Source organism: Kogia breviceps, chromosome 1, assembly GCF_026419965.1.
Source record: "Kogia breviceps isolate mKogBre1 chromosome 1, mKogBre1 haplotype 1, whole genome shotgun sequence".
NCBI classification, from domain to species: Eukaryota; Metazoa; Chordata; class Mammalia; order Artiodactyla; family Physeteridae; genus Kogia; species Kogia breviceps.
The window spans coordinates 146,128,543-146,155,485 of NC_081310.1; the positions used below are offsets into that span (position 1 = coordinate 146,128,543).

General features: G+C 40.3%; 1 protein-coding gene across 4 annotated transcripts in view; it reads right to left on the reverse strand.

Annotated features, from left to right (window-relative positions):
• The window catches only part of DNAJC6 (DnaJ heat shock protein family (Hsp40) member C6), a 155,637-nt gene extending 128,911 nt beyond the window's left edge, over nucleotides 1-26,726 (reverse strand). The window contains exon 1 of one of the 4 annotated variants that reach the window (XM_059048531.2): nucleotides 26,364-26,726. In XM_059048531.2, the coding sequence (XP_058904514.1) occupies nucleotides 26,364-26,478 (115 nt within the window). In that variant the 5' untranslated portion in view covers nucleotides 26,479-26,726. Of the gene's footprint in view, nucleotides 1-16,203; nucleotides 16,544-17,459; nucleotides 17,688-26,363 lie in introns of those variants that run through there. The other 3 variants (XM_067006503.1, XM_067006513.1, XM_067006519.1) reach the window with 3 other exon arrangements.
• Between the last annotated feature and the right edge of the window lie 217 nt (nucleotides 26,727-26,943).

Below are 26,943 nucleotides of genomic sequence, written 5' to 3' on the forward strand. Positions count from 1 at the left end.
CTGCACAAGAGAATCCACCACAATGAGAAGTCTGCGCACTGCAACAAAAAATAGCCCCCACTCACCACAACTAGAGAAAGCCCGCGTGCAGCAACAAAGACCCAACACAGCCAAAAATAGACAAATTAAATTTTTTTTAAAAAGTAAGGGATCCCATATCAAGCAAACAGTATTGGATTCCTATTTTAATTGGTATGTAGAAGTTTCCAAAAGGCTTCAAGATTCCAAAATAGCATCATTCAAAAATGTGTTGCAAAAGGCTAATGAAAAATTAAAGGTATCCAAAGCAAGAGTCTAAGACTAACATAATCTCCTACTGCTCCCCTCTATGCTTTTTTATTTTGAGTACTCATTCTAGTAATCCTTTGTCTGAATTACCTTTCCACTCTAAAGAGACTATAAAACAGTTACCTTTTCATCCTTGGTCAAAGGCCAAACTCAGGGCTATAGCTAAAGAATTTCCAAAACCCAAGGATACTCAAAAGTTTTTGTAAATGTATTATATTCAGAGCCTGATTTTAAAAATAGTATAGGTCCTCTCCCTTAAGCTAGAATAAAACTCTGTACCCAGAGAGAAAAAATTGTTTTCTAAAGCCCTTGTAAAAGGATTTATAAGTGAAAATAATAAAATAAAAGCAACTGTTCCTGTCTTATAAATCGAGTCTTTATAGAACCGAGGTTGGGCTCCAGAAACAATTTAAAAATCCCCAACCCTCCCCTATTCATCTCAAAGGGTGATTGTAGTAAGCATTGTAAAAATTCTGGTCTTAGTGAATAAAAGTCCTTGAAGGAGCTTTCATTCTTTTCCTGTGCCTCTGAGACATAAATGTTCTACCTGGTCTTCCCAGGAAACTTATATTCTTACCTAGGTCATCTGCTTAAAACACAAGCTTCAGGGAGGTAATTCTTATCAGAAGAAAAACAAAAGGGGGGGTGGACAGTTATTTGGAACTTGGGCAAATGAAAAATCTTTAATATCTACTCCACAAATATTAGTAAAAAGCTGTAGCTCTGAGCAAGTGAACTTAAGTTATTCCAACTTTCAAAACATAATTTGGATCCAACTGCTCTTTTATAAACCACAAATCTTACACTACCGTACCTGTCTCATGTCTAAAGTTTTAAAACAAAACTTATAAGGTCACTATTTGCATCTGTCTGTATGTTTATGTGTGTGTGTGTGTCTGTGTGTGTGTGTATATATATATATATATATATATATATATATATATATATATATATATATATATATATATATTACGGATGTGTGATATTTTTTACCTCTGAATGGTATTGACAAAATTAATCTGCTAAAGAGTTCTATTTCATTGGGTTGAAGGTCAACCCAAAAGTCAAATGTATACCCTTATCCAGTATAGTATTTATTTACCCTGGAATTTGAATTATCCTCCTATATCATAAACATTGCCCAGTTAAAGGTAGAGTTTGAATGGTTAAAGTGCCAGTTTCTTGATCTTTTTTTTTTTTTTTTTTTTCAGCCGTGCCACGCGGCTTGTGGGACCTCAGTTTCCTGATCAGGGACTGAATCCGGGCCACAGCAGTGAAAGTGCCAAATCCTAACCACTAGACCACCAAGGAACTCCCCTAGATCTTCTTTTAATAGCTGACGGTCTGGTTATTATTATGAAATATTATGACTATAACAGTATTTTGCAGACACTGAAAATGTGGAAAGTGGGAAGTCGTATAAAGAAGAAAATATGATCTCAACAAAGTAAAGCACATATATGGAGATATAAAGATATGCACAGAAAGTGAATATACTTTCTGTGGGAATGCAACTGTTTTAACAAAAATTATCTCTAAAGCATGGATTAATAGACAGTTTTACAGGCTTCTCTGTGCTTTTCTGAATTTTCATAACTTCTTTTGGGGAACATATATTCTTTTAAATTACACTGTATTGAATACCTACTATGTCACTGTGTCACGCACAATACTAGGTGTTTTTTACATATTATTTCTAATCTCATAACAACTCTTTGAGTTGGGTACAGGCATACCTCAGAGATGTTACAGGTTTGGCTCCAGGACCACCACAATAAAGTGAGTATCACAATAAGTCAAGTCACACAACTTGCACATAAAAGTTATGTTTACACTATACTGTAGTCTATTAAGTGTGCAATAGCAGTATATCTTAAAAAAAACAATGTACTTTAAAAGATACTTTATTGCTCAACAACTTAACCATAATCTGAGCCTTCAGCAAGTTATAATCTTTTTGTAACAGTAATGTCAGAGATCACTGACCACAGATCACCATAACAAATATAATAAAAATGAAAAAGTTTGAAATATTGCAAGAATTACCAAAATGTGACATAAAAACACAAAGTGAGCAAATGCTGCTGGAAGAATGATGCTCAACACAGGGTTGCCGCAAACCTTCAATTTGTAAAAACACAGTATCTGCAAAGTGCAATAAAATGAAGTATACCTGTATCACCCTTTCAATTTTGAAAATGAGGAAATTGAGGCTCAGATACTCAACTTGTCCACCTTGTCAGTCTCTGAGAGGAGGGATCCAAACATGGCTTTCTTTTCTTTTTCCCCTCTGTCCCTCCCTCCTTCTCTTCTTTCCTTCCCCCCTTCCTCCCTTTTACAGTATATTTTGAAGGTCTGTGATATGCCAGAATTTAATCTAGTAATTAAAATCATGGGAAGTGACATGAAAGGGAAAACATAGGATGCTCTGGGGGTGTGTTATAAGGCAGGGCATGGGGAGAGGGCCTGGAGTCAGAGAAAGTCTTCCAGAGGAAGTTACTACTTGAAAGAGGAGTAGAAGAACTGAGAGCCAGGCAAAGAGGAAGGTAAATATATTCCAGGCAGAAGAAATAGCATTTTGGGAACTCAAAATCTAGCCTTTGAGAAAGTAAATATATCCAGCATGACTTAATGACTCACTACCAAGTCCAAGGTGTACATGTGTGTGTGCCCATATGTGCACCATGCACACATGTGTGCACCACATCCTCAGTAGGCCAAGTCTTGCCGAAGCAGGAGGGAAAATGGAGATTCTTCCTACTGTTTCTTTCTTCTTACCGCCCCTCGCATCCCAATTAAGGCAAGTACCCTCCCCTGCCACCCCCTCTTAACAGCCCTCTTTTTTTTTTTTAACACTGGTTCCCAGATTTTCCCATTTATTTCACGGTAGCAGAAGTCACAGCTGGGTTCAATCTCTGCATCACCACCCCCAGTTTGAAAAACGTATTCTAAATTTAAACCATACAGCACCAAACTAAAAATGGTTGAGAAAGGGGAACAAACATACCTTGTGCTGGGCTCTTGTTAGACTTCACAGGCACAAATTGCCCTTTTTCCTAAGCATACATAGTCAAATGATTCTTCAGTGATAAAATAGCCATCTCCAAGTTTGCATGAGATAAACGTTATCTGTTTTTAAATGACCAGGGAAGAGGTTGAAGAGGGAAGAAAAGAGAGTAGGGAGTTAACTGCTGACTCATGCAAGATGCATTTGGGGTTCTGAGAATGTCATCCAGCTCTGGTGTTAGTGCATGCTGGATTTTTCCTCATTCCTCATTTCCTGAACCAACCAGTTAGAAAAGTAAGACAGAACTAGGAGTCAGAAAGCCTGAGTGCCAGTCCCTGTTAAATGAGACACTCCACCAACCCTCATTAATTTCCCCTTTTCAAGCTTCAGTCCTCTCTTTCTTAATCACCTTAGGGATTGGAGGTTGAACTAGATAAATGAGTCTCAAGATTTCTTGTCTTTGGCACTTTTTTTGTATTTGACATTAAAACATTAGTTCTTTTTAAAATTTTTACTGACATGCAAAAGACATACTAAAAAGTGATCAAATCATGTGTTCAGCTCAATGAATTTTCACAAACTGAATGTACCTAAAAAACCAGCAGCCGGATCTATTAACAGAACACTACCAGTATTGGAGTAGGGAAACACATCTGCTAAGACTGAAAAATAAGCACTAGCTTGTTTCATTTTAAAAGAAAATTTGGAAACACATGGAAAACATTTCCACAAGTCAGTATGCACCAATCATTTGGTCACCTTTTTGTTTTATGTCACATTTGAGTAGAGCTACTTATTGCCCTGATCTAATTCCTAGAACTATCTTAATGTGTATATGAGAAGAAAGGAGACTCTAGTACATAAGCGCTCAAAAAATATGAGATGAACAAGTGAATGAACTGAACTTGCATTTAAAAAACTAAGGACATGGGCAGCAAAATGAAGGTCATGGATGCAACTAGCACTATAAATAACCTGCATCCTGGGAAGAATGTTGGAAAAAAACCATACTCAACTATGGTAAAAGGTCTGAATCAAGTGTTCTAAAACTTTTTGTAACTCAATCATTCAAATAATTTTGTAAATTTCAGAATCATATCTGAACTTGGGAAGTGAGAGTTGACAATTCCAAATCATAAAGTCACAAAAGTAGTAAACAACTGGATGGAGGACCAGATTCTGGAAAATGAAAAAGTCATTTAGTATACATATTCTCTGGAAGAAAGCAACAAAAATGTGTAAGCATTTCAGAGAAAATATGGGAAAAGAAGACACAAGTTTTTAATAAGCAAGAAACAATAGAATAACTAGAATAATAAAGAGTAAGTAGAAACCAACTGCACATACCTTTTATAATTGATATAAGATGTTTAAAATGTCATTGATATGTTGGGGTTTTTGCTTTTTTCTTAATATAGTCCACATTAAAAAAACAACAACAACAACAACAAAAAAACACGTTCTGGTTCAACTTCCAGCTATAACACAGTGGAATGTAGCAGACCAACATTTCTGCTGAGGGCAATTAGAAAAGCCAGATAAAAGCCAAAAACCTCTGTTGAAGTACCATGAGAGCTGCTGATTAGTCAGGATTTGAGGAGACAGATAGCCAGATCTTGGAGCGATAGAAGGTTCAATGAGGTAAGCCCAACTTTCTGAAAGGTCATTTTTCCCTCAAGGGTATTTGCTGATTCCTGGCATGGGGCAAGAAGTTGAGAAGCCAGGCAGAGAGCAGCTGCTAAGAAGCAGAGAAGCCTACAGGACTTTAGCCATTCTTATGGGGCTGTAAAGACACAAAGTGGAGTTCAGGACTGAAAAGACACATGCTGGATGGGCTCAGAGAAGTGAGTCTGACACGAGCTTTTTCCCAAAAGTATTGCTAACTCAGCTGTACAGGGCTAGGGGCTCAGAAGCCGAGGAGATGAAAAGCAGAATGAGCATTTTGTGCAGAGTAGAGTTTTCAGCAGACTCACAGTATAAGAAGACAAAAATTGGAGTTTAGAACCTGCTGAGGTTCTCATCTCAGGCTCTCAGTCAGCACCCCTGGGGATCTAGGGTTAAGGAAATGCAAAAATGGACCAAGTCTTAGGTGTTGGCAAAACAGCCTTAACTGGACTGAGTGCCTGATTGCATTGAGGCACTCTCTTTTCTACTGTGGGCAAAGAATATGGTAAATACTCTTATAAGAGAGAAGACATCATTCAGATCATCTTCATACACAATGCTGGACATTTAATAAAATACTGTCAAACATATGAAGAAAGAAGCCAAGAAGAAAAACAGAAAATGTAAACATACTCACAAGTGACCCATACATTGGAGTTATTAAACATGGTCTTTAAAGTGACTGTGATTAATATATTTGAGGAAATAGAGACAAGATGGTGAACCTGTTTTTCAATAATATAATAAAAACTCTAAAACTGAAAAATACAAAATGAAATTAAATTAATAGATTGTGTAATAATAAATTAGACACAGCAAAGAGAGCTAGTGAACCTTAAAATAGCAAAAAATAATCAAACTGAAAACGAGAAAGAGTAAGAATACAGATAATAAAGTAAGGGATACATGGAAGAGAGTAAAAAGTTCTAACATAAAAGACCCAAAAAGAGGGGAAAGAAGGGAGCAAAAATAATATTTGAAACAATAATGGCAGAGAATTATGAGAATTACAAAAAACATCAAGCTTCACAGACTCAAGAAGGGCTGAAAACCCCAAGCAGGATAAACACAAGGAAATAAAATCATGCCTAGAAAAGCTGTTGAAAAAAAATATACAAAGAAAAGTGTTAAAAGTAGGCAAAGAAAAAAAGATGCAACATCAAATAGCAACAGTAAGACTGACAGCCAACTTTTCCAAGAAAGGATAAAAGCCAGAGACGATGGAATGGCATCTTTAAAGTGCTGTGAGGGAGAGGGGGACTGCATTCCCAGAATTCTATTCATCCAGTGAAATTATCTTCAAAAGCAAAGGGAAAGATAATTCATTTCCAGACCAAAAAAAAAAATACCTGAGAATATTCTTTTACAGAAAATATGACACAGAGGTAGTTGAGTATCACAAAAAAAAAAAAAAAAAAAAAAAAAAAAAAAAGAAAGAAAATATGCACTACAAGAAATACAAAGTCTTTTTTTTTTAACTCAGAAGGAAAAGATCCCCAGGGGGAAACACAGAAATTCAGAAAGTAATGAAAAGCAATGGATAGGGTAAATGGGTCAGTAAACTTAAATGAAAATTGATGACACTAGTCATCAATTGGGGGTTTAAATATAATTTAAAGGAATTATAATAATGACACAAGAGGCAGAAGGTGGGGGAGGGAGGATGGATAAGGGGAGGAAACAGGGTAGAGTTAAAGTGTTCTCAGAGTCTAACACTGTCTGGAATGCAATAAGTAAAAGCAGCACTGAGGTAATCACATATACACAAAATGAAAAGTAAAATGGGAACAAATGTGTAACATGCTAGCAGAGAGAAAAAAGGGAAAGTTTAAAATAATGCATGATTAGTCCAAAAAATACAGCAAAAAAAGAAAAGAAGAAAGTGGTACATAAAACAGATGGAACACAAATAGGAAACAAACGTGAATAATTATATTAAATGCTTTAAATACTCAAACTAAAGACCAAAACTGTCAGACTGGATTTTTAAAAACTCATTTACATGCTGCTTAAGAAGATTCAGATTAAACATAAGGGCATAGAAAAACTGAAGTATAAACATGGAAAAAGATATACCATGTACATATTGGGCCAAAGAAAGCTGTTATGGTTCCATTAAAATTAGAAAGGTAGACTATAAAGCAGGAAGCATTACTAGAGAAGAAGAGAGATACTTCACAATAAAGATACATCAATTCTAAATTTATATAGTATGCACCTAAAAACAGAGCCTCAAAGTTAATAAAAGCAAGAGTTAGCAAACATAAAAAGAGAAACATGAAATCTATAATTGTTATGGGAAAGCTTAACCCTCTCTCAGCAGCCAATAGATGAGAAAAAAAAATTAGTGGAGATATAGAAGACTTGTACTGTAAGATTTTTAAAACTGGCATCCTAGCATATATAGAATGTGTAACCAAACAACCTCAGTATGTGCATTGTTTTAAAGTAGACATACATGATACATATATAAAAATTGACAATATGCAGGGCCCTAAAGCAAGTAGGAACCAATTTTAAAGAACTAAAACCATTCAAAGTATATTCTCTGGTAAAAGAAATAAAGGGAATCCAAATTGGAAAAGAAGAAGTAAAACTGTCACCATTTGCAGATGACATGATACTATACATAGAAAATCCTAAAGATGCTACCAGAAAACTACTAGAACTCATCAATGAATTCAGTAAAGTTGCAGGATACAAAATTAATGCACACAAATCTGTTGCATTTCTATACACTAACAATGAAAGATCAGAAAGAGAAATTAAAGAAACAATCCCATTTACCATCACATCAAAAAGAATAAAATACCTAGGAATAAACCTACCTAACAAGGCAAAAGACCTCTACTCTAAAAACTATAATATGCTGATGAAAGAAATCGAAGATGACAGAAACAAATGGAAAGATATACCATGTTCATGGACTGGAAGAATCAATATTGTAAAAATGACTATATTACCCAAGGCAATCTACAGATTCAATGCAATACCTATCAAATTACCAATGGCATTTTTCACAGAACTAGAACAAAAAAATCTTAAAATTTGTATGGAGGACTTCCCTGGTGGTGCAGTGATTAAGAATCTGCCTGCCAATGCAGAGGACACGGGTTCGAGCTCTGATCCAGGAAGATCCCACATGCCGCGGAGCACCTAAGCTCGCAAGCCACAACTACTGAGCCCACGTGCCACAACTACTGAAGCCTGTGTGCCTAGAGCCCATGCTCCACAACAAGAGAAGCCACCACAGTGAGAAGACTGTGCACCACAAGGAAGAGTAGCCACCACTCGCCACGACTAGAGAAGGTCTGCAAGCAGCAACAAAGACCCAACACAGCCAAAAATTAATTAATTAATTAATTAAATTTGTATGGAGCCACAAAAGGCCCCAGATAGCAAAAGCAATCTTAAGAAAGAAAAACAGAGCTGGAGGAATCAGGCTCCCTAACTTCAAACTATACTACAAAGCTACAGTAATCAAGACAGTATGGTGCTGGCACAAAAACAGAAATATAGATCAATGGAACAGGATAGAAAGCACAGAGATAACCCCCCCACACACACACACACACGGTCACCTTATCTTTGATAAAGGAGGCAAGAATATACAGTGGAGAAAAGACAGCCTCTTCAATAAGTGGTGCTGGGAAAACTGGACAGCTACATGTAAAAGTATGAAATTAGAACACTCCCTAACACCACACACAAAAATAAACTCAAAATGGGTTAAAGACCTACATGTAAGGCCAGACACTATCAAACTCTTAGAGGAAAACATAGGCAGAACACTCTATGACAGAAATCACAGCAAGATCCTTTTTGATCCACCTCCTAGAGAAATGGAAATAAAAACAGAAATAAAGAAATGGGACCTAATGAAACCTAAAAGCTTTTGCACAGCAAAGGATACCATAAACAAGACGAAAGGACAACCCTCAGAATGGGAGAAAATAGTTGCAAATGAAGCAACTGACAAAGGATTAATCTCCAAAATTTATAAGCAACTCATGCAGCTCAATAACAAAAAAACAAACAACCCAATCCAAAAATAGGCAGAAGACCTAAACAGACATTTCTCCAAAGAAGATATACAGATTGCCAACAAACACATGAAAGAATGCTCAACATCATGAATCATTAGAGAAATGCAAGTCAAAACTACAATGAGATATCATCTCACACCAGTCAGAATGGCCATCATCAAAAAATCTAGAAACAATAAATGCTGGAGAGGGTGTGGAGAAAAGGGAACACTCTTGCACTGCTGGAGGGAAGGTAAATTGATACAGCCACTATGGAGAATAGTATGGAGTTTCCTTAAAAATCTACAAATAGAACTACCATACGAACCAGCAATCCCACTACTGGACATATACCCTGAGAAAACTATAATTCAAAAAGAGTCATGTACCAAAATGTTCATTGCAGCTCTATTTACAATAGCCAGGACATGGAAGCAACCTAAGTGTCCATCAACAGATGAATGGATAAAGAAGGTGTGCCACATATATACAAGGGAATATTAATCAGCCATAAAAAGAAACGAAATTCAGTTATTTGTAGTGAGATGGATGGACCTAGAGGCTGTCATACAGGGTGAAGTAAGTCAGAAAGAGAAAAACAAATACCGTATGCTAACACATATATATGCAATCTAAAAAAAAATGGTTCTAAAGAACCTAGGGGCAGGACAGGAATAAAGACGTACAGAATGGACTTGGGAACATGGATAGTGGGAAGGGTAAGCTGGGATGAAGTGACAGAGTGGCATGGACATATATACACTATCAAGTGTAAAATAGATAGCTAGTGGGAAGCAGCTGCATTGTACAGGAAGATCAGCTCAGTGCTTTGCGACCACCTAGAGGGGTGGGATAGGGAAGGTGGGAGGGAGACGCAAGAAGGAGGAGATATGGGGATATATGTATATGTATATCTGATTCACTTTGTTATAAAGCAGAAACTAACACACCATTGTAAAACAGTTATACTCCAATGAAGATGTATAATAAAGAAAGAAAGAAAGAAAGAAAGAAAACTGAAAATCAAAGATATAAGCTTCCATCTCAAGAAAGTAGAAACATTCCAGAATAAGAACCATAGTGTGTAAAATTAAATAACAATGAAAAAGACAAGAATTCATGAGGACAAATACCAAATGTATAATACAAAAAACAACCAATTCAAAAAAGCTTGGGAATTCCCTGGCTGTCCAGTGGTTAGGACTTGGTGGTTTCACTGCCATGGCCTGGGTTCAATCCCTGGTCAGGGAACTAAGATCCTGCAAGCAGCAGTGCACAGCAAAACAAACAAACAAACAACTACCCCTTGCCCAAGATTAATAAAATTTATAAAATTTTTGCAATATGAGAATTACCAAAAACTGAGAATTACCAGTATAAAAAACAGAAATATCAAAATCAGGAATAAAAAGTAGGGACAAGACCACACGACCTACAAGTATGAAAAAGATCATAAGAGGATATAAAGAAAACCTTATGTCAATAAATTTGAAAGTTCAGGTGAAATGGAGAAATTCTTAGAAAAATACAACTTACTAAAACACAAAAAGAAATAGGAAATCTGAATAAATCTATACCTTTTAAAATAAATGAATCCATATTTTAAAACTTTCCCACAACAATATTTCCAGGCTCAAATGGTTTCACCAGTGAATTCTTCCCAACATTTAAAGAATAATTCCAATCTTACAGAATTCTTCAGGAAAACAGAATAAAGAAGAATTACTCCCTAACTTGTTTTCTATGTTCAGCAAAACCTTAATGTCCGAACCTGGCAAGGGCACCACAACAATAGAAAATTACAGGTTAATCACTCTCATGTACAAAAATATGCCTCTATAGAATATTAGCAAGTGGAATCCCACAAATATATACAAAGGATAACATATCACAGCTAAGTTGAGTTTACTCAGTAATGCAAAGTTAAACACTCAAAAATCAATATAAAAATAAAACAAACAAATAAATGCAACAAAACAGAAACAGACTCACAGATACAGAGAACAAACTAGTGGTTACCAATAGGGTGAGGGAAGGGGAGAGGAGGAAGATAGGAATAGGGTATTAAGAGGTACAAACTGCTATGTCAAAAATAAATAAGCTATAAGTATATTGTATAGCACAGGGAATATAGCCAATATGTTATAACAACTTTAAATGGAGTATAATCCATAAAAATTTTGAATCACTATGTTGTACATCTAAAACATATAATATTGTAAATCAGCTATGCTTCAATTTTTTAAAAGATCATTTGAAAAAATCAGTGTAATTCACCATATTAACAGAATAAAACAGAACAGTGATATGATCATCACAAAACAGGAAAACATTTAATGAAATTCAGTACCAATTCATGATAAAAACCTGGCACACTAGGAATAGAAGTTAACTTTCTTAATCTGATATAAAACTGTCAACGTGGGCTTCCCTGGTGGCACAGTGGTTGAGAGTCCGCCTGCCGATGCAGGGGATACGGGTTCGTGCCCCGGTCCGGGAAGATCCCACATGCTGTGGAGCGGTTAGGCCCGTGAGCCATGGCCGCTGAGCCTGCGTGTCCGGAGCCTGTACTCCACAAGGGGAGAGGCCACAGCAGTGAGAGGCCCGCGTACCGCAAAAAAAACAAAAAACAAACAAAAAAAAACTGTCAACGTAAATCCTACCTCAAATATTGTACTTAATGATGAATGATTGATAGCTTTTCCTCTGAGATGAGGAACAAGATAAGGCTACTCACCATCACCACTTTTATTCAACATTGTGAGAGACAGCATAGCTAGTGTAATAATACAAAGGATAAAAGGTGTAAGGATTGGAAAGTAAGAAATACAATTGTCGGGGAGTGGGAAGGGTAAGCTGGGACAAAGTGAGAGAGTGGCATGGACATATATACACTACCAAATGTAAAACAGATAGCTAGTGGGAAGCGGCCGCATAGCACAGGGGTATCAGCTCTGTGCTTTGTGACCACCTGGAGGGGTGGGATAGGGAGGGTGGGAGGGAGACGCAAGAGGGAGGAGATATGGTGATATATGTATATGTATAGCTGATTCACTTTGTTGCAAGGCAGAAACTGACACACCATTGTGGAGTAGTTATACTCTAATAAAGATGTTTAAAAAAAAAAAAAAAGAAATACAACTGTATTTATAGAAAACCAACTACCTTCAAAAGTCTAAAAACTATTCAATAAGTTAATTTAGGAAGGTCACTGAAATAAGGTCAACAAATAAAAATCAACTATATTTCTATATTCTAACAGAAATTAGAAAATAAAATTTTAAAATGCCAGTTACAGTAGTATAAATATATATTACCAGTGACATCATATTTTAGATTTATAACACCTATATCCCAGTATTTCTGCCCTTAAAGAGGGCAGTTTATGCTCACCTCAATCTCATTTAGATTGTTCTAATTTTATTAAAGGAACCAGAAATATAGAATTGAATATATATAATCTCCAAAAGTTTTGATGTTGGCTGAAATTCTTTTAAATTATTAAAGAGGTAAAAATAAAGTCATTTTGTATACTCTGAGTTACATATATACAAATATAAAAATATTTTGTATTTCCTTGTTTAGTATCTCAAAATGAAATTTAAAGATAAAATAATCTAGCTAACACACAATTAAAAACAATAACTATACCACACATACCAACAACAATGTAAAAGAGAAAGGAAAGAAAAGTTAATAGTAAATATAGCAAAACAATATGGATTTCAATATGCAAATACTCGAGCAAGACTATATTAGATAACATTAATAGTCAGATACATGTACGGGTACACAGATTGAATGAGACAAGTGTGTCGTATTGATGTCTCAAACCAATTGACGCTTTGGGTAAGTAATTTTTCCAAACAAAATTTAAGCATAATCTTTCCATGCTTTACACAACATTTTTAATCCCAGAAACTTCAGTGTATATGCAATACCAACTTATAGTCTAGGCTCAGAAAAGTATAGAGGGTTTTCACTTACGTCTTCAGCAAAACATCTGAAAGTTGCACAGGACAAGAGATAATTCATCATTAAATGGAACAGTCCAGAACATTGCAGGATATCTATCATTTCTGGTTTCTGCCCAGTGAATGCTGCTACAGCCCCTTGCATATTTCTAGTATGTTCGACAGGAAGCAGTATTGTGCCCATTTGAGAAGCAATGGCATAGTCCAGGCTCTAAACCCAGCTCTATCCGTGAAAGCTCAAAACTCACTCAGCCATTTACAGATCACCCCAACCAATACACATTGTTTGCCCAACCTACGCAGTCCCAGGCAGCAAGGACAAAAATCTTGAAAGAATTTGAGTCTTCTCTAAAAGTAGTCATGATTGTTTTAAAAAAAAAAAAAAAAAAAAACACCACAACATTTTTGGATTTCCTTGCACTTCATTTTGAATTACAGATTGGGGGATGTACACCATAGTTTTAAATATTTAGGGTTTAAAAGTCTGGATCTGACCATATTCAAACTCCCAATCACATTCTGTAATAACTTTCAGGAAAAAATCAAATTCTTTCAGGAATCAGTGTGCTCTAATCCTAGTTTTACCATATTAAAATGTTATGCATAACTTTATTTGCTCAAAAAATGTCATGGTTGTTATTTTGAAATAAAACATAGAAAAATAATAGAAAAATTGAAAATAGAACTATTTGCCCTAAACTGGTGTAGGAAAAAAAAATGTTTCCACCCAAATTTTCAAACTCTCCTTTCGTATCTCTGCTTCTAAAACCTTGCTGCATAAAAGAGAGAACTTACAAAATAAAAGGAAAATTTTCAGCTGAACTTAGAGTTAAAATGCCTGTTTTCCAAATAAACACAATCTAGAAAAATACACAAAAGCCATCATTTTCTATGGTTCACATTTCCCTTTTTATGATAAGTAAATTAATTCTAGTAATAAATGATGTTGAAAATTTTATTAAAAACTCTGCAATTTTCCCACACTACTTATTCTCAAAGCCCTTGCCTACCATGTGAATGGTTTTGAAGGTAAAATGACCTGGGTTTGAATCCCAGCTCTGCCACTTACTAGCTATGTGCCCTGTAAAAAGTTCTTAATCCATTACTTTACAGGTAAAATACCCACAACCTTGCAGTGCTGTGACAATGTGTAAAGTACCTAGAAAAGAGCTTTTCACATACTACTTGTTCATTAAATAGTAGCTATGGCTGTTATTATTATAATTAGCTGTCATGCTTGCCAATACCTACTTATTAACTCATTCAACTATTTTATTCTGAGTTGCCTCATACAGAATTTTTTTTTTCTGGTTTGCAAAGCATTTTGAGATATGCTGGGTAAATGTTATACAATGCCTTTTGTGTTTAAAAGCCTCACTGGACTATCTTAAGACAAGATGTACTAAAAAGAGAAAAAAGAAAGGCAGGCATTTATTAAACCACAGCTCAACATTTACAGAACACTAGTCACGTGATGGTAGCTTATAAAAATTCAGTTTTTGCCTACCAACAGCCTGATGTTTTATTTGTCCCTGTCAACCTCTTAAAATTTTACCTGGTTCTTGTTTTCAAGGAGAGTTGACTTCCAAACAATGCACAACATTTTAATAGTTTTCCTGTGGTACTTTTCAGCACAAAGACTCTAATTTTTAGATATTTATGTTTCATATTCAGGTCACCAACTGGCACTTTGGAACCTACAAATAGCTCTCATGGTAGAGTTACCACGGTCACACTTTCTCTTCAACATGCTCACACACCCCACCTCACATCTCACACTCATCTGGTCCTGTCAACACACACCCATCTCCCAGCCCTGAAAGGATTCTTTGATCCCTAAGAGGTTAGCTTAGAAGGGCCTTGGGGGAAACACAATAATTCATAACCTATTTGGGGTCTCAGACCCCTTGGAAATTCTGAGGAAAACTACTGACATTCTCAACATACATAAACAAAAATGGACTGCATTTCATAGACTCCTTGACAAATTAGGAAGCTATGATTGATTTCAGTGTTTCTTAAACTCTTTTGACTGGGATTCACAGTGAGAAACAGATCTGGCATCAATACAGCCCATATCTACATATATAAACAAACATGACATCAATACAGCCCATATCTACATATGTAAACAAACATAAACATCTAAAACAGAAGTTACAGGAAACAATTATTTACACTTACCATATGCAATGGTTTCTGACATTTTCTATTCTATTTCATCTTTCTAAAAGGTTGCTTGAGACTCACTAAACTGCTTTCTTACCACCCACAATCTGAAGAACAGTGATCTGGTCTAACAGTTCTCCATTTTAGAGATAAGGAAACAGGTCTGAAAAACTAACGGGTATTGTGCTAGGACACCAATGAGTTAGTGGCAAAACAAGCCAGAACCTAACCATCCTGACCTCCAACCAAGGCTCCTTCCAAAACAAAGTGAAACAAAAATTCTAAATACCAACTCCCCCTAAAAAAGCAGCTGGGGATTTGAAGCTTAAAGCATCCTGAAAGCATCCTGATACACTGAGAAACTGGGAGTGTTTCAATTCCAAATGATGGTGAATATTAACCTAACATGAGCCTCCAGCTCAGGCAGTCTTAACTTTTTCTAAACCATGCCCCTGGCCTAGCATGACAAGGCACATAAGCACATTTTTTTCTTTCCAGAAACCTTTTCTCCAGCTACTGAAAATGACACAGGAAAGGCCAACATTCTCCCTGAGTTTATTTAAAATATTTTGATTACACAGACACAGGTTTTATTTGTCCATGAGAGCTTGGCTTAGAAACAGCAGTAGACAGGCACTCTTTGCATTTACCAGGGCCATGCAAATCTGTTTTCCTCCCCGCTAAGGCTGTTTAATCAAAATTTAAACATCAAAACCGCAGAGATCGCTATGTGGATGTGAATGATCCAGAGCCTATTAGACGTTAATCTACTGACACCAGCTACCCAAGACCCTTTTAAAGCCTCAGTTATAGAAAATGAGATTGCTTAAGAGCCTTCATTACAAGCAGCGTGATAGATTAAAATACCAGCCTTCCTACCGGCATCAGGCTGTGTGTGGTTTTGATTTGTTTGGTTGGTTGCTTTTTGTTTTAATATGGAATAAACATCACTGTCCATTACGAGATGAGAATCTTATAACATGCCAGAGAGTGTGGCTGAGCCCTGAGCTGGTGAAGGCCAAGCGGGCGGCCCTGCATGCAGTTAGGAGAAGATTTGGGGCCTGGGAGGTCTCACCGATGAAGAGAAGCACCCAGCTCGGGTGTTGCGGAGGGTCGGTGGGCGTGAGCAACCTGCTCCGGCCCTGTGTGCCAGCCTCCACCTGAGCACCCAAGCCCGGTGCCCAAGGGCAAAGTGCTGGGGCCTCCTTAAAGCAGAGCGCCCTGGGAGGAAAGGGAGGGGTGGAAATTGCTGCAGAGAGGCTTCAGGTGATATCAGCGAACGCCTGCTGGGGAAAAGCGGGGCGGGCAAACCCTAAAATTAGCTGGGGGGAGGCAGGGGCTGGGCCAGGCTACGCGGAGATGGCTCGGCGGCTGCCCCGGAGCTTTCCCGGGAGTCCGGCCGCCCTGCGCCTTCTTCCTGCCGCAGGACCAGGAGCAGCACCTACGCAACACCACGGAAGGGCTCCTTCCTGGAAACAGGATTGGGGAACGCGTGTAGCCTCCCGAGCCTTGGGATCTATCGCTCCTCCCCCATTTGCGGCAGAAAATGTTAAGGACCCTCGGAATTTGAAACCCCAGAATCCTCCAGAATCCTTGTTGTTGAGTTTAATATTTATTTGGCTGGCTCATTTGAGAGACCTGTCCTTTCCTGAGTTTTAATTTAAATCCGTTTCTCTCCTCCCCCATGCCTCAAGCGGAACTGGCGGGCGGGCGCAGGGGGAGGAGGTGGGGGGCAGGGGGGCGAGGTGGGGGGAGTGCGGAGCGGGGTTGTTACCAGGGATCTAAGGGATGGAAGCTGGCAGAGTGAAGGGAGTTTGCATCTGAATATCTCCCTGCAAGATAAACACTTCTGAAGGTCAGTGACGGCTCCCCATTGGATCCTCCCGAAAAGGTGCGTGTTCATTAAAGGCTTCTCCCTCTACATTTTTCTTAAGAACCCAAACTGTAAAAGTCCGAAGTATTTCAGATATTGCAATTCCAAAAATGCACCAGAAACCTATATATTAATTAAGTATTCTGAACACTTCCAAAATAAAAGGGAACTATTATAAGGAAATCTGTGAAATGTAAATATGTGTTACTCAGCCAAGATAAAATGAATAATGCAAAAATGTTATATTTAGTAGCACAAAAATGGAAAACTGAATGACAATATTTGGAAACCAGAAATCAGTTATTTTTAAAAGTCATGTTTATTATTATATACTAGAATTTTTAAATAATATATGCACACTAATTTTAAATCAGCCATTTAATATACACTAAACATGTCCATGGAGCGACATCTTATCCCTAGCCTCTTTTACCTGCCCTCTGCAGTCGGCCCCTTACCTTTATTTTCAGAATCTTTCATTCTCTCCTTCCTCCCTCTGCTGCAAAGGAAGAGGAAAGTCCAGCTGGTTCTGCAACCCTGACTTTGGATTTGTCATTCAGACAGTCAGCGGTCTTGGGGGAGAAGTCCCTCAGCCGAGGAGCACCGGGCTCTGATAATTGCATGCAAGTCAGTGTGCAGGGTTATAATTTTGCTTATGCTGGAGCAGAAAGGATGGGGATGAAGACAGACATAAACCCAAATTCCAAAACATGGCATGGAGCTGGATCTGGAGCCTAGGCTTGCCTTTCCTTGCAGTAGGCTAGGGCATCAACTGTTTAGTGCCTCCTTGTCTCTGGAGGGATTTGATTCAAGTTGAAAGAGGACCACGTGTGCTGTGCACCAAGCTTATTCTCAAATGGAGACCTTCACTTTGGAGGGGGATTAAGAGCCCTGTGCTTGTTTCCTCTTACATATTCATTCATTCAGCAAACATGTCTTTTACCTCTGTGGACCAGGCTCTATGCTAAGTACTGTGGACAGAACAGTGACGGGAACCAGCCCCAGTCCTCAAGCCACTCACCGGCTGTTACAATGCAGAGGCATACGGTGCCATCCAATGACCTATGTCTGCTGCATGGACCTGGGTTATTGAACCCATTTCACCCAGGTGTAAGCTGGTACTCAAGGCTTTAATGATTGGTTTTAAGCCACTGGATGGCTGAGATAGAAATGGATCTGTGGAAGCCAGACCAAACGCCCTCTCTGTTAGACAGCAAGGAGTACTCAAGCAAATCTTTCAATCATCCAATGCAAGCTTACTTTCAATCATTACATAGCTCAGATTCATTCCTTCATTCATTTACTCAACAACGGTTATTTGTGCCAGGCACAACTCCACCTGTTAGCAATTCAAGAGTGCAGGAAACAGACCAAATCCCTGCTCTCGTGGCTATCACATTTGGGTGGGAGGATTCAGACAGGCCATAAACAAACAAATATAAACATATAATAAATGGCAGTAAATGCTGTGAAGAAAAATGAAGCATGATGATGAGGTAACAGAGCTGCCATTTTAGATAGCGTGGCCAGGGGAGATGCCATGGAACTTATTTTACGGAAAATGAATCAGAGTCATCACAGTCCCTTCCAAACATCTTCACTTAGAAATTGTTTTTTGAGTTCCGAACCCTCACAACCTCCTCTGCTCCAAGTGCGCTCACTGATGGGTAGTGTTCATTCCCCTTATAGAGACTGGTAAACTGACATCCAGAACGATTAACTGACCCAATCCAGGACCTCACTCACCTCCAAGTTGGAAGAAGAGCAACAAAAAGAAACGCACCAACCTGTTGCGCTCATCCCCAGGAATTGCTGGGTTAAGTACAATATTGAAAAGGAAAATTTGCCAGAGTAGGAGGTGAGATAAGAGGGTTGAAGACCTATCTGTACCACTATCACCTGAGTGGCATAGAGCAGGTGATTTAACCTCTCTGGCACCAGTTTCCTCATCTGTAAAGTGGGGCTAATCATCCGTGCCCTGTGCATGTTCCAGGCTGTTCAGAAGATCAAAAGGGAGAACAGATGTGGTACTTTGTAAACTAAGTTCTATATAAGTGTAAAGTATAATTATCAGCATACTTGGGCACATTAAGAGAACTAATTGCTAGTGTTTACCTGCTCATTACTGCAGCCCGAGAGTCAAATAGAGCTATAGAGAGAAAGCTTGTCGTGGCCACTAGGGGTCCTGGAGTTGATTTCTAGCTGCCACAATTTAAAGACTCCCTTAAAGTTTGGGGAAATTTTATTTTGTTTTTGTTCCCATCTTTCCTTGACAGTGGATAATATCCTTATGCTCATCCTTGACAATTTAAGGCCAATGAGGAAAATCTGCCTTCATTGGAACTCTTCACTGGCCACCAAATGAGCCATGTTGGCCCATAAACCACATCAAAGAAATGGGCAACTCCATCTCCAAGGACCAAGGCCAGGGCAGCCAAAACGTACCCAGTTAGGAGCACCTTTAGGGGCAGATATGGTGAAGAAGGGGGTGATGAGAAGACACCATCCGTGTACTCTTTCATCCAATAAATATTCATTATGCCAGACACTGCTCTGAAGACTGAGAATGACACAGTGCTGAACAAAACATTCTGTCCTCAAAGAGCTTGTGGTCTCAGAACAAGAGGTTTCTACAACATATGCTGATTTACTGAGACAAGCCGAGGACTGGGTCTGAATAGTAGGGCAAGGGCTATAAAGCAGGAGAGACCAGGTTCAAACATGGGCTCTGCCATTTCCTGGCTCCTAGAGTAAGCTGGGATACGTTCCTGCACCTCTCTAAGTCTCCATTTCCTGATCTGTAAGATGAAGATACTAAAGGCACCTACCTCTAGGGTAGGATGAGGCTCAAATGAGTTAATGCATGTAAAGTACACAGCACAAAGCCGGACACATAAAGGAAGGGCTCCATAAATGCTGTAAGACTAATATTATCACCTACTGACCTGGATCAAGTGTACCCCTCTGCACCTCAGTTTCCTCATAAAATGCAGAAAATAATAACTAGTTTATATGGCTATTGTGAGAATTACATATCAGGAAGAAGATAAAGCCCTGGGGTAAAGGATTAGCTCAGCCCCCTGCCAGGCTCACTCCAGGCCCTTTTTAATCAAGCAGGCTCCCCAGGAAAAAAGACAAAGTCTGGGAGGAGTGAGGAAGTGGGAGAGAGCCTGCCGTTTATATTAACAAGGAAGCAATTTTTTTACAAGAGTATGATCATTTCTAGGGTTACCTGCATTTTACTCAACACTGTATTTTGAAAAGTTTCAAAATACAAAAAGTTGGAAGAATTGCATGGCAAACATCTTCAAGTACATTTTGCTAAATTTGTTTTGTCACATAGATGTTCATCTTTCTATTGATCCTTAATAGATTTTTTTAAATTAAGTTAAAAGAGATTTGAAGTCCTCTTCAGATAAGAAGAGCCTTTATTTTCCCTCATGATACAAATTTTACAGAAGCCTGACACTGCCTGATTCTGCAGCCATTCCAAGCAGGGTCAGGTGAATTCTTAGAAGCCTTGTCTTGCCCACAGTAAACCTCAAGGCCACACCCAGTTGAGGGACAAGGATAGACTCAAGCCTTGGAGCCTTCCAGAACAAAGCACTGCCTCATGCTTCCAATAAACTGGTGCCAACAACCATTATAAACATCCATTAATGGAAATCTCCATCTCAATAACCGGGTTTAGGGAAAGCTTCAGGCAGCCTCCACTGGCCCCAAGTCCCTTCACAGCCCTGCACAGTCTTTGTCTTGTTGGATGCCACTTCTGAGTCATTAGACCAGTGAGTCATGCCCAGCAAGGGAGGCCATCTTGAGAGCAAAACCAAAGAGAATTTTCAAAAACAATGAGTGACACCCTGAATTGAAAGAGAATAAGGCTCTTCATTGTCCTAGCAAAACAAAAATGAAAGAAAAAAACGCAGCAGTTAACACTGTGGGTTCAACTTCCCAGCTGTATATTTTACTCCGAAGAAAGACTCAGCAAAAAAAGCTTTTATATTCCCTTGGAAATTTGAGAGCAAAGGAGACTGGGAGGATATTTCTCAAATTGGGCAGACCTAATGATCTTTCGGTAACTTGCCTGGACCCTCTCTTCTGGATTAGTCATTCATTTCCAAAACATGCCAGGGTGGGGTGACAGGAGCATGACTTCACCTGCACCACCACATTCGGTCTTCCCCCAGCCATGCCTGTCTGGTTTGCTCAGAGCATCCAAGTGGCCGTAAGCGAGATGAACTGGAGTGAGAAAACTGCTGACTGGGGGTTGGGGAGGGGATGGGGGTTTGTGATTATGGTCACCGCAGAGAAGGGCAGCGTGACAATAAGAAAAGCTGGGTGTGCTCCGATGAAGCCAAGTCACAAGGCAAGGGGAAGAGAATTAATACATGGAGTACCCACTGTGTGCCAGGCAATCTTCTTATCATCATCACCATACTTTTAAAGAGAACTTATTTGCCAAGCATCGCCTTTAAAGCGAGGACTTTCACAGCACACTGCCTGGGTTTGGATCCCAGCTTACTAGTTGTGTAACTTTGGAAACGTTACTTATCCTTTTTGTGTTTCGGTTTTCTCATTCATAAAATAGAGACTGTAAAACAGGGTTATTGTAAGAATTAAATAAAATTAAAATATTCACAGGTTTAGGACCACGGCTGGCACACGGTAAGCAATGCGTGCACGTTAACGCTTGCCAGTCTGTCTTTTTCAGATAAGAAAAAATGAGACAGAAAGAAGAAAGGAGACTTGCCAAAGGACACATAGCAAAAAAGTAGCAGAGCCAGGATATTGCCTGTCATTTACTTCTCACAACACCCCTGTGAGGGAAGTGACATCATCTTCCTTCTGTTGATGAGAGCTTGGAAGCCCAAGAGCTTAGTAACCTGCTCATTGCACAAGCTGGCAAATGGGAGAGTTAAGACTGAAAAACCCACGTTCACTGTCTTAAAGCTTTTGCACATCCCACTAGGCCAACGGTTCTCAAAGGTTAGCACACACAAGAATTACTGCAGGGCTTGGTAAAGCACAGGGTGCTGGGTCCCACCACCTCCAGAGTCTCTGCTTTGGTAGCTCTGAGGTGGGCTCCAAGAATTTGCATTTCTATCAAGTTCCAGGAGACATCATTGCTGCTGGTCTGGAGACAACCCCTGGAGAACTACTACTCTACAATCAGGCACCTGTATGCAGAACAGAGGGCAGGAGAAGATATGGGGCCTAAAGGGTATAGGTCCCACTCCGGCAAAGGGTTGGCTATTTCACAGAGCCTAGCAAATATATTTTGCATTTATATGGTCCTTTCATAGTTATGATATCATCTGATCTTTCCAATATCCCTAGGTAGTGACCATTATCGCCATTCAATGTGATTTGTTTTTAGGGACATATGGCCAGAAAATGGCAGTAAGAATAAACCACAGGTCACCTGAAAAGTGTTCTGTCCTTTCCTCCAGGTAACTAGTCCTGGAAAGCACTACCTGCGGATGGAGACTGACTCCAGGTCCAACCTGTGTCTTCCCAGGGAATAACTGCAGTTAGGGAAAGGGCACTTCGGCCCACCAGCGTTTGCAGGAGGCAGTTTCCTGGTGGGGGGAAGAGCTCAGGACTGGTTTTCTACCATCATTTCAAGGACTAGGAAAGCCAACTGCTCACAAAATACTTCCACCAACTATCCACTCCCTTCTCTATAACCTAAAGCTCTGATATTTGATGTAAATCTGGTTCTCTGCAAAAGCTGGAAGCAGTTTAGGGGGTTAATTTCTACTGGACACAGCTTGTTCATTTAGAACAGCTTGCATGGTTAGTAGATTTTTTAAAGTTGCTTGGACATATAAGCAGGTAAGTCACTGGTATCTAGAATATTTCGAGAACTCCTATGAGCAGATTTTTTTTAAAAAAAAAAACATGAACCACCAAGAAAAAAAAAATGGGAAAAGACATAAACAGGCGTTCACACATGTCTTGGTCACATATGGCCAATATTCAGGTGAAAAGATCTCCAGCTTCATTATTCGTCAGGGAAATTCAATAGAAAAGCACCATGCAGTACCACTTCATATGCATCAAAAAATTCTGACAGTACTGAGTATTAGCAAGGAAGTAAGGAATCAATATATACATCCCAGAGGATTCATTCATTACTTAACCATTCATTCACTATTATCCAATAAATAAATAAACATATTTATTGAATGTATTCTATATTCAGGATACAATATTAAGCTGAACAGATGCCAGGGGTCCCCAGAAGCTATGCTACTTCTCAACTGTAGCCTCCTGCTGAAAAAAAAAGGAAAGGAGGGTAGAAAGAAGGATACTGATGTAGAAGGCCTTCTGGTTGGTCCAGAAGGGATTGCGGCCCCTGAAGACCTTCCAGCCGTGTTTTATTACCACCACTCATTGAACTTTCCATATTTGGGGTGTGATCATATGGTGCAATATCTGGACTAATATTAATAAAAATAACAACCACCACCTTGTGAGCCACTACGTACTAGTGATTACTTTATATACAATAACCCATATAATCATCACAGGAACATTATAACATAGGAATATCATCCTTATTTTACATATGATAGATAACTGAGTTTTAGAAAGATTTAGCACCCTGCCCAAGATCACACAGCTTATTAGTGTGCCACTTATTAGTGGCAGATTCAAATCATCGTCTGTCTGGCACCAAAGCATATGATTGTAGATGCCCCAGGTGATGTTGACATCATCATGAGAAATTCAGGCCACCTTTAAGAAAAATTAAATAAAACTGGGATATGGATTTCATTCACTGCATAATATTTATTAATTTTACTTCTTCCCTCCATGAGTATAGATACTGGAACATGTTTATTTTGTGCCGATGTGGTAGAAAGGAAGCTGTGTATGTAGTCAGGCCTGAATTGGCCACACACCAGTCCTATGACCTCTTGCAAGTTACTCTGTCCCTTGCTTCACTTTCTTCATCTATAAAATGGGGGAAATAAATACCATCTGTCCTCCTTCCTTCCAAGGTTTGTTAAGATCTAAACAAGACCTTATAGTTGACCTACTCCATAAACTGTAAAGTATTGTATAACATAAGACATTATAATGGCCTCATCTCCAGGTTGTAGGGGGGGAAGGGGAAGTAGGGAATACAGTGATCTGCCAAGATCCTACCTAAGAAAACAGAGGTGTGGTGTGGCAATGGGATCCGGGTAAGCCATGGGTGAACTCTACGATGGGAACAAAGAAGAAAAGAGGAGAGGATGGTTGTGTACACATTACACACCTGAGTTTAAAAATTATAAAACTAGAAAACTTATTCTAACCCAATTTACTGCAGTGGGAATATCCATTTATTCCTCTTTTGTAAAACATTCACACAACCCCTGGAATAACACTATGCATATAAGTATAACTCAGGGAATACTTGTTGCAATTACCAATCTATTCAACTACTCAGGCAAGCTAAAGAAAAGGGGTGGTCAGCCTTTAGACCTACTAAGTTGCCGCAACAGTTCTTGATGCAGTGTGGAAGGAATTTAATTGGCACATTCACTAAAAGTAATAACACATCCGTTGAAAGCCGTCAAGGTGACAATGCCAAGCCACAGAGCCTCCCTAACCATCAACAATAGAAAAGCTTGTTTCTAACACAATACTTGTGTTGTTTCTAACACAAATATTTGAAAGATAATTGTTTTTGCTCTTTTCTTTTTAGAATGCTTACTATGTGCCAGCACTTTACAATTATTAACTCATTAATTCATTTAATCTTCAAAACAACCCTGGGGTGGAGATGGGGGGGGGGGGTGATGCGGCCCTGTTGCAGTCTAGCTTCTGCCCTGGCTCAGGTCGGCCATTTTAGAACTCAAGGCATGTCAGCCTCCGAAGAACCCTCAGATGATGGAAACAGATGAAAAGGACATGATAGGACACACAGACAGACAGACAGACACACACACACGCACACACAAGCAGACAGGTATCTACAAAGTACCCAGCTCTGACTTAGCCTGGTGGGGGATGCAAAGATGAAGTGGATGAGAACCTGCCCACTTGGAATCTATAACAGCAGATGAACAGTGACAAATGCCCTATGGATGAGGAAATACCAGCAGAGAGGTTACAGGTGGCACATACCCCAGGAAAGGCTTCACAGAGGAGATGCATTTGTGCTAGTCCTAACGGACAGGGAGGAATTGGCCAGGCTTAGAGACCAAGGCATGGCCACTGCAGATAGAGAGAAGGCAATGAGCCAGCAGATCGTGTCATGTCCCTGTGCTCAAAACATGTTAGTGGCTTCCCAGCTCGCTTGGAATAAAATGCAAACTCCTCATCATATACTACCCAGACCCTGACCCAAGCCCTGCCTGCCTCACTTTCCCCTTGCTTAGCTCAGGCACACTGAGAACCTTTCCACCTGCTGTTGCCTCTGGCAGGAAGCTCTCCCCTGGCTCCATGCTGGAGTAACTCCAAATCAGTCTTCAGGCTCAGCTGTAATTGCAAGGCCGCAGAGACGCCTTCCGTGTCCACCCCCCACCCAGGTAAGCTAGGGCCCCTCTACCTTTATTCCTCTCCCAGCAGACGATTTGATTCCTTCCAAGCACACAGAGCAATCTGCAATGGAGACTTTTACCTATTTGACGTGTGTAACGTCTGTTTCCCCCTTTAGAAGTAGTTCCATGAGCTGCGGCCTTGCCTATCTCGTTCACTCCTGGGCCCTTACACACAGGGGAGCTCGATAAAAATTATGGAATGAATGAATGCAGTGAGTCAGTGATTGAATAAATGTGAGTTAAGGCCCTGGTGAGGATAGGGTGGAATGTGTTTGGGAAATAGTTAATTGTGACTAGAGCTTACAAGATAACAGATAGGTTGGAAAGGGGGCGGGTCCAGATGGGGAGGACCTCCAAGGCAGACTTGGGTGCGGATTAAATCCCCCAACGGGTACTGCATTGCAGGTGCCGGCCAGGTTTTGGGGGGAGGGGGATGCAAACTGTTTTCCCGAGGCACCCCGGATCCCCTCTGTCCAGAGCCAAACGGACAGACAGGGATTTGTGCGGGGAAATTAACAAGCTGCAACCACCTGGGCCAAGGGGAGATGCTTAAAGGATGGAGGGGGAAGAAGGCACTGTCGTCGAGCGGCCCCGGGGGAGCTTGGGGACTGGTGTAGTCCCCGCGGCAGAGGGTCAGGGAGGAGGGTCGCCCAGGCAGGGCCAGACGTCCAGGCAGCGCGGCCCCCGCCCGCGGGCCCCGGGGGCCGAGAACGCAGCGGGAGATGCCGCCTACGGCAGCGGCCGGAGCCACCGCGGCCCCGCTTCAGCGGGAGGCCGGCGCCCGCCGCTCGTGGTAACAGGTCCCGCGGCCGCGCCCACACTCACCCTGCGCCGCCTTGGAAGCCGAGCGCGTCCGCCACAGCCGCCGGGTTGCCTTCCACGGCCGCAGCGAAGAAAACAGCCTCCGGCTCTTCTTGCCGCTCTTCTCAGTTGCTCCCATCTGTGCGCCCGCGCCCCTCCCCCGCCGCCCGCCGCCGTCCGAGGATAGCCTCCCGCTTCCCCGGCCGCCGCGCTTCTGCCAGGTGCCAGGCAGTCGCCGGGGAGGACGCGTCCGCGCGGGGAGGAGCTTGCGGCCGGATGCTGGGAGGGGAGGGTGGGGACCTCGCTCGCGCTGAGCCTGCGGGTGCGGCCGACCGAGGCGGGGACGCTGCAAGGATGCGCCAGCCGGGGGAGCGCTCAGCCCCTGACAGCTCACAGGTGAATGCTTTAGTCTTTCACCCTTCGTTCCGGAGATGTCGACGGAGTGCCCAACTACTGCTAGGCATCGTTAATTAACACAAACCCCCGTGGGATGTGCACTGATTTTTATCCCCAAATTACAAATGATAAAATTGAAGCTCCGAAACGTGAAGTAATCTGCCCAGAGATCACACAGCCGCTGAATTATGCCGATATCCAAGTCCTG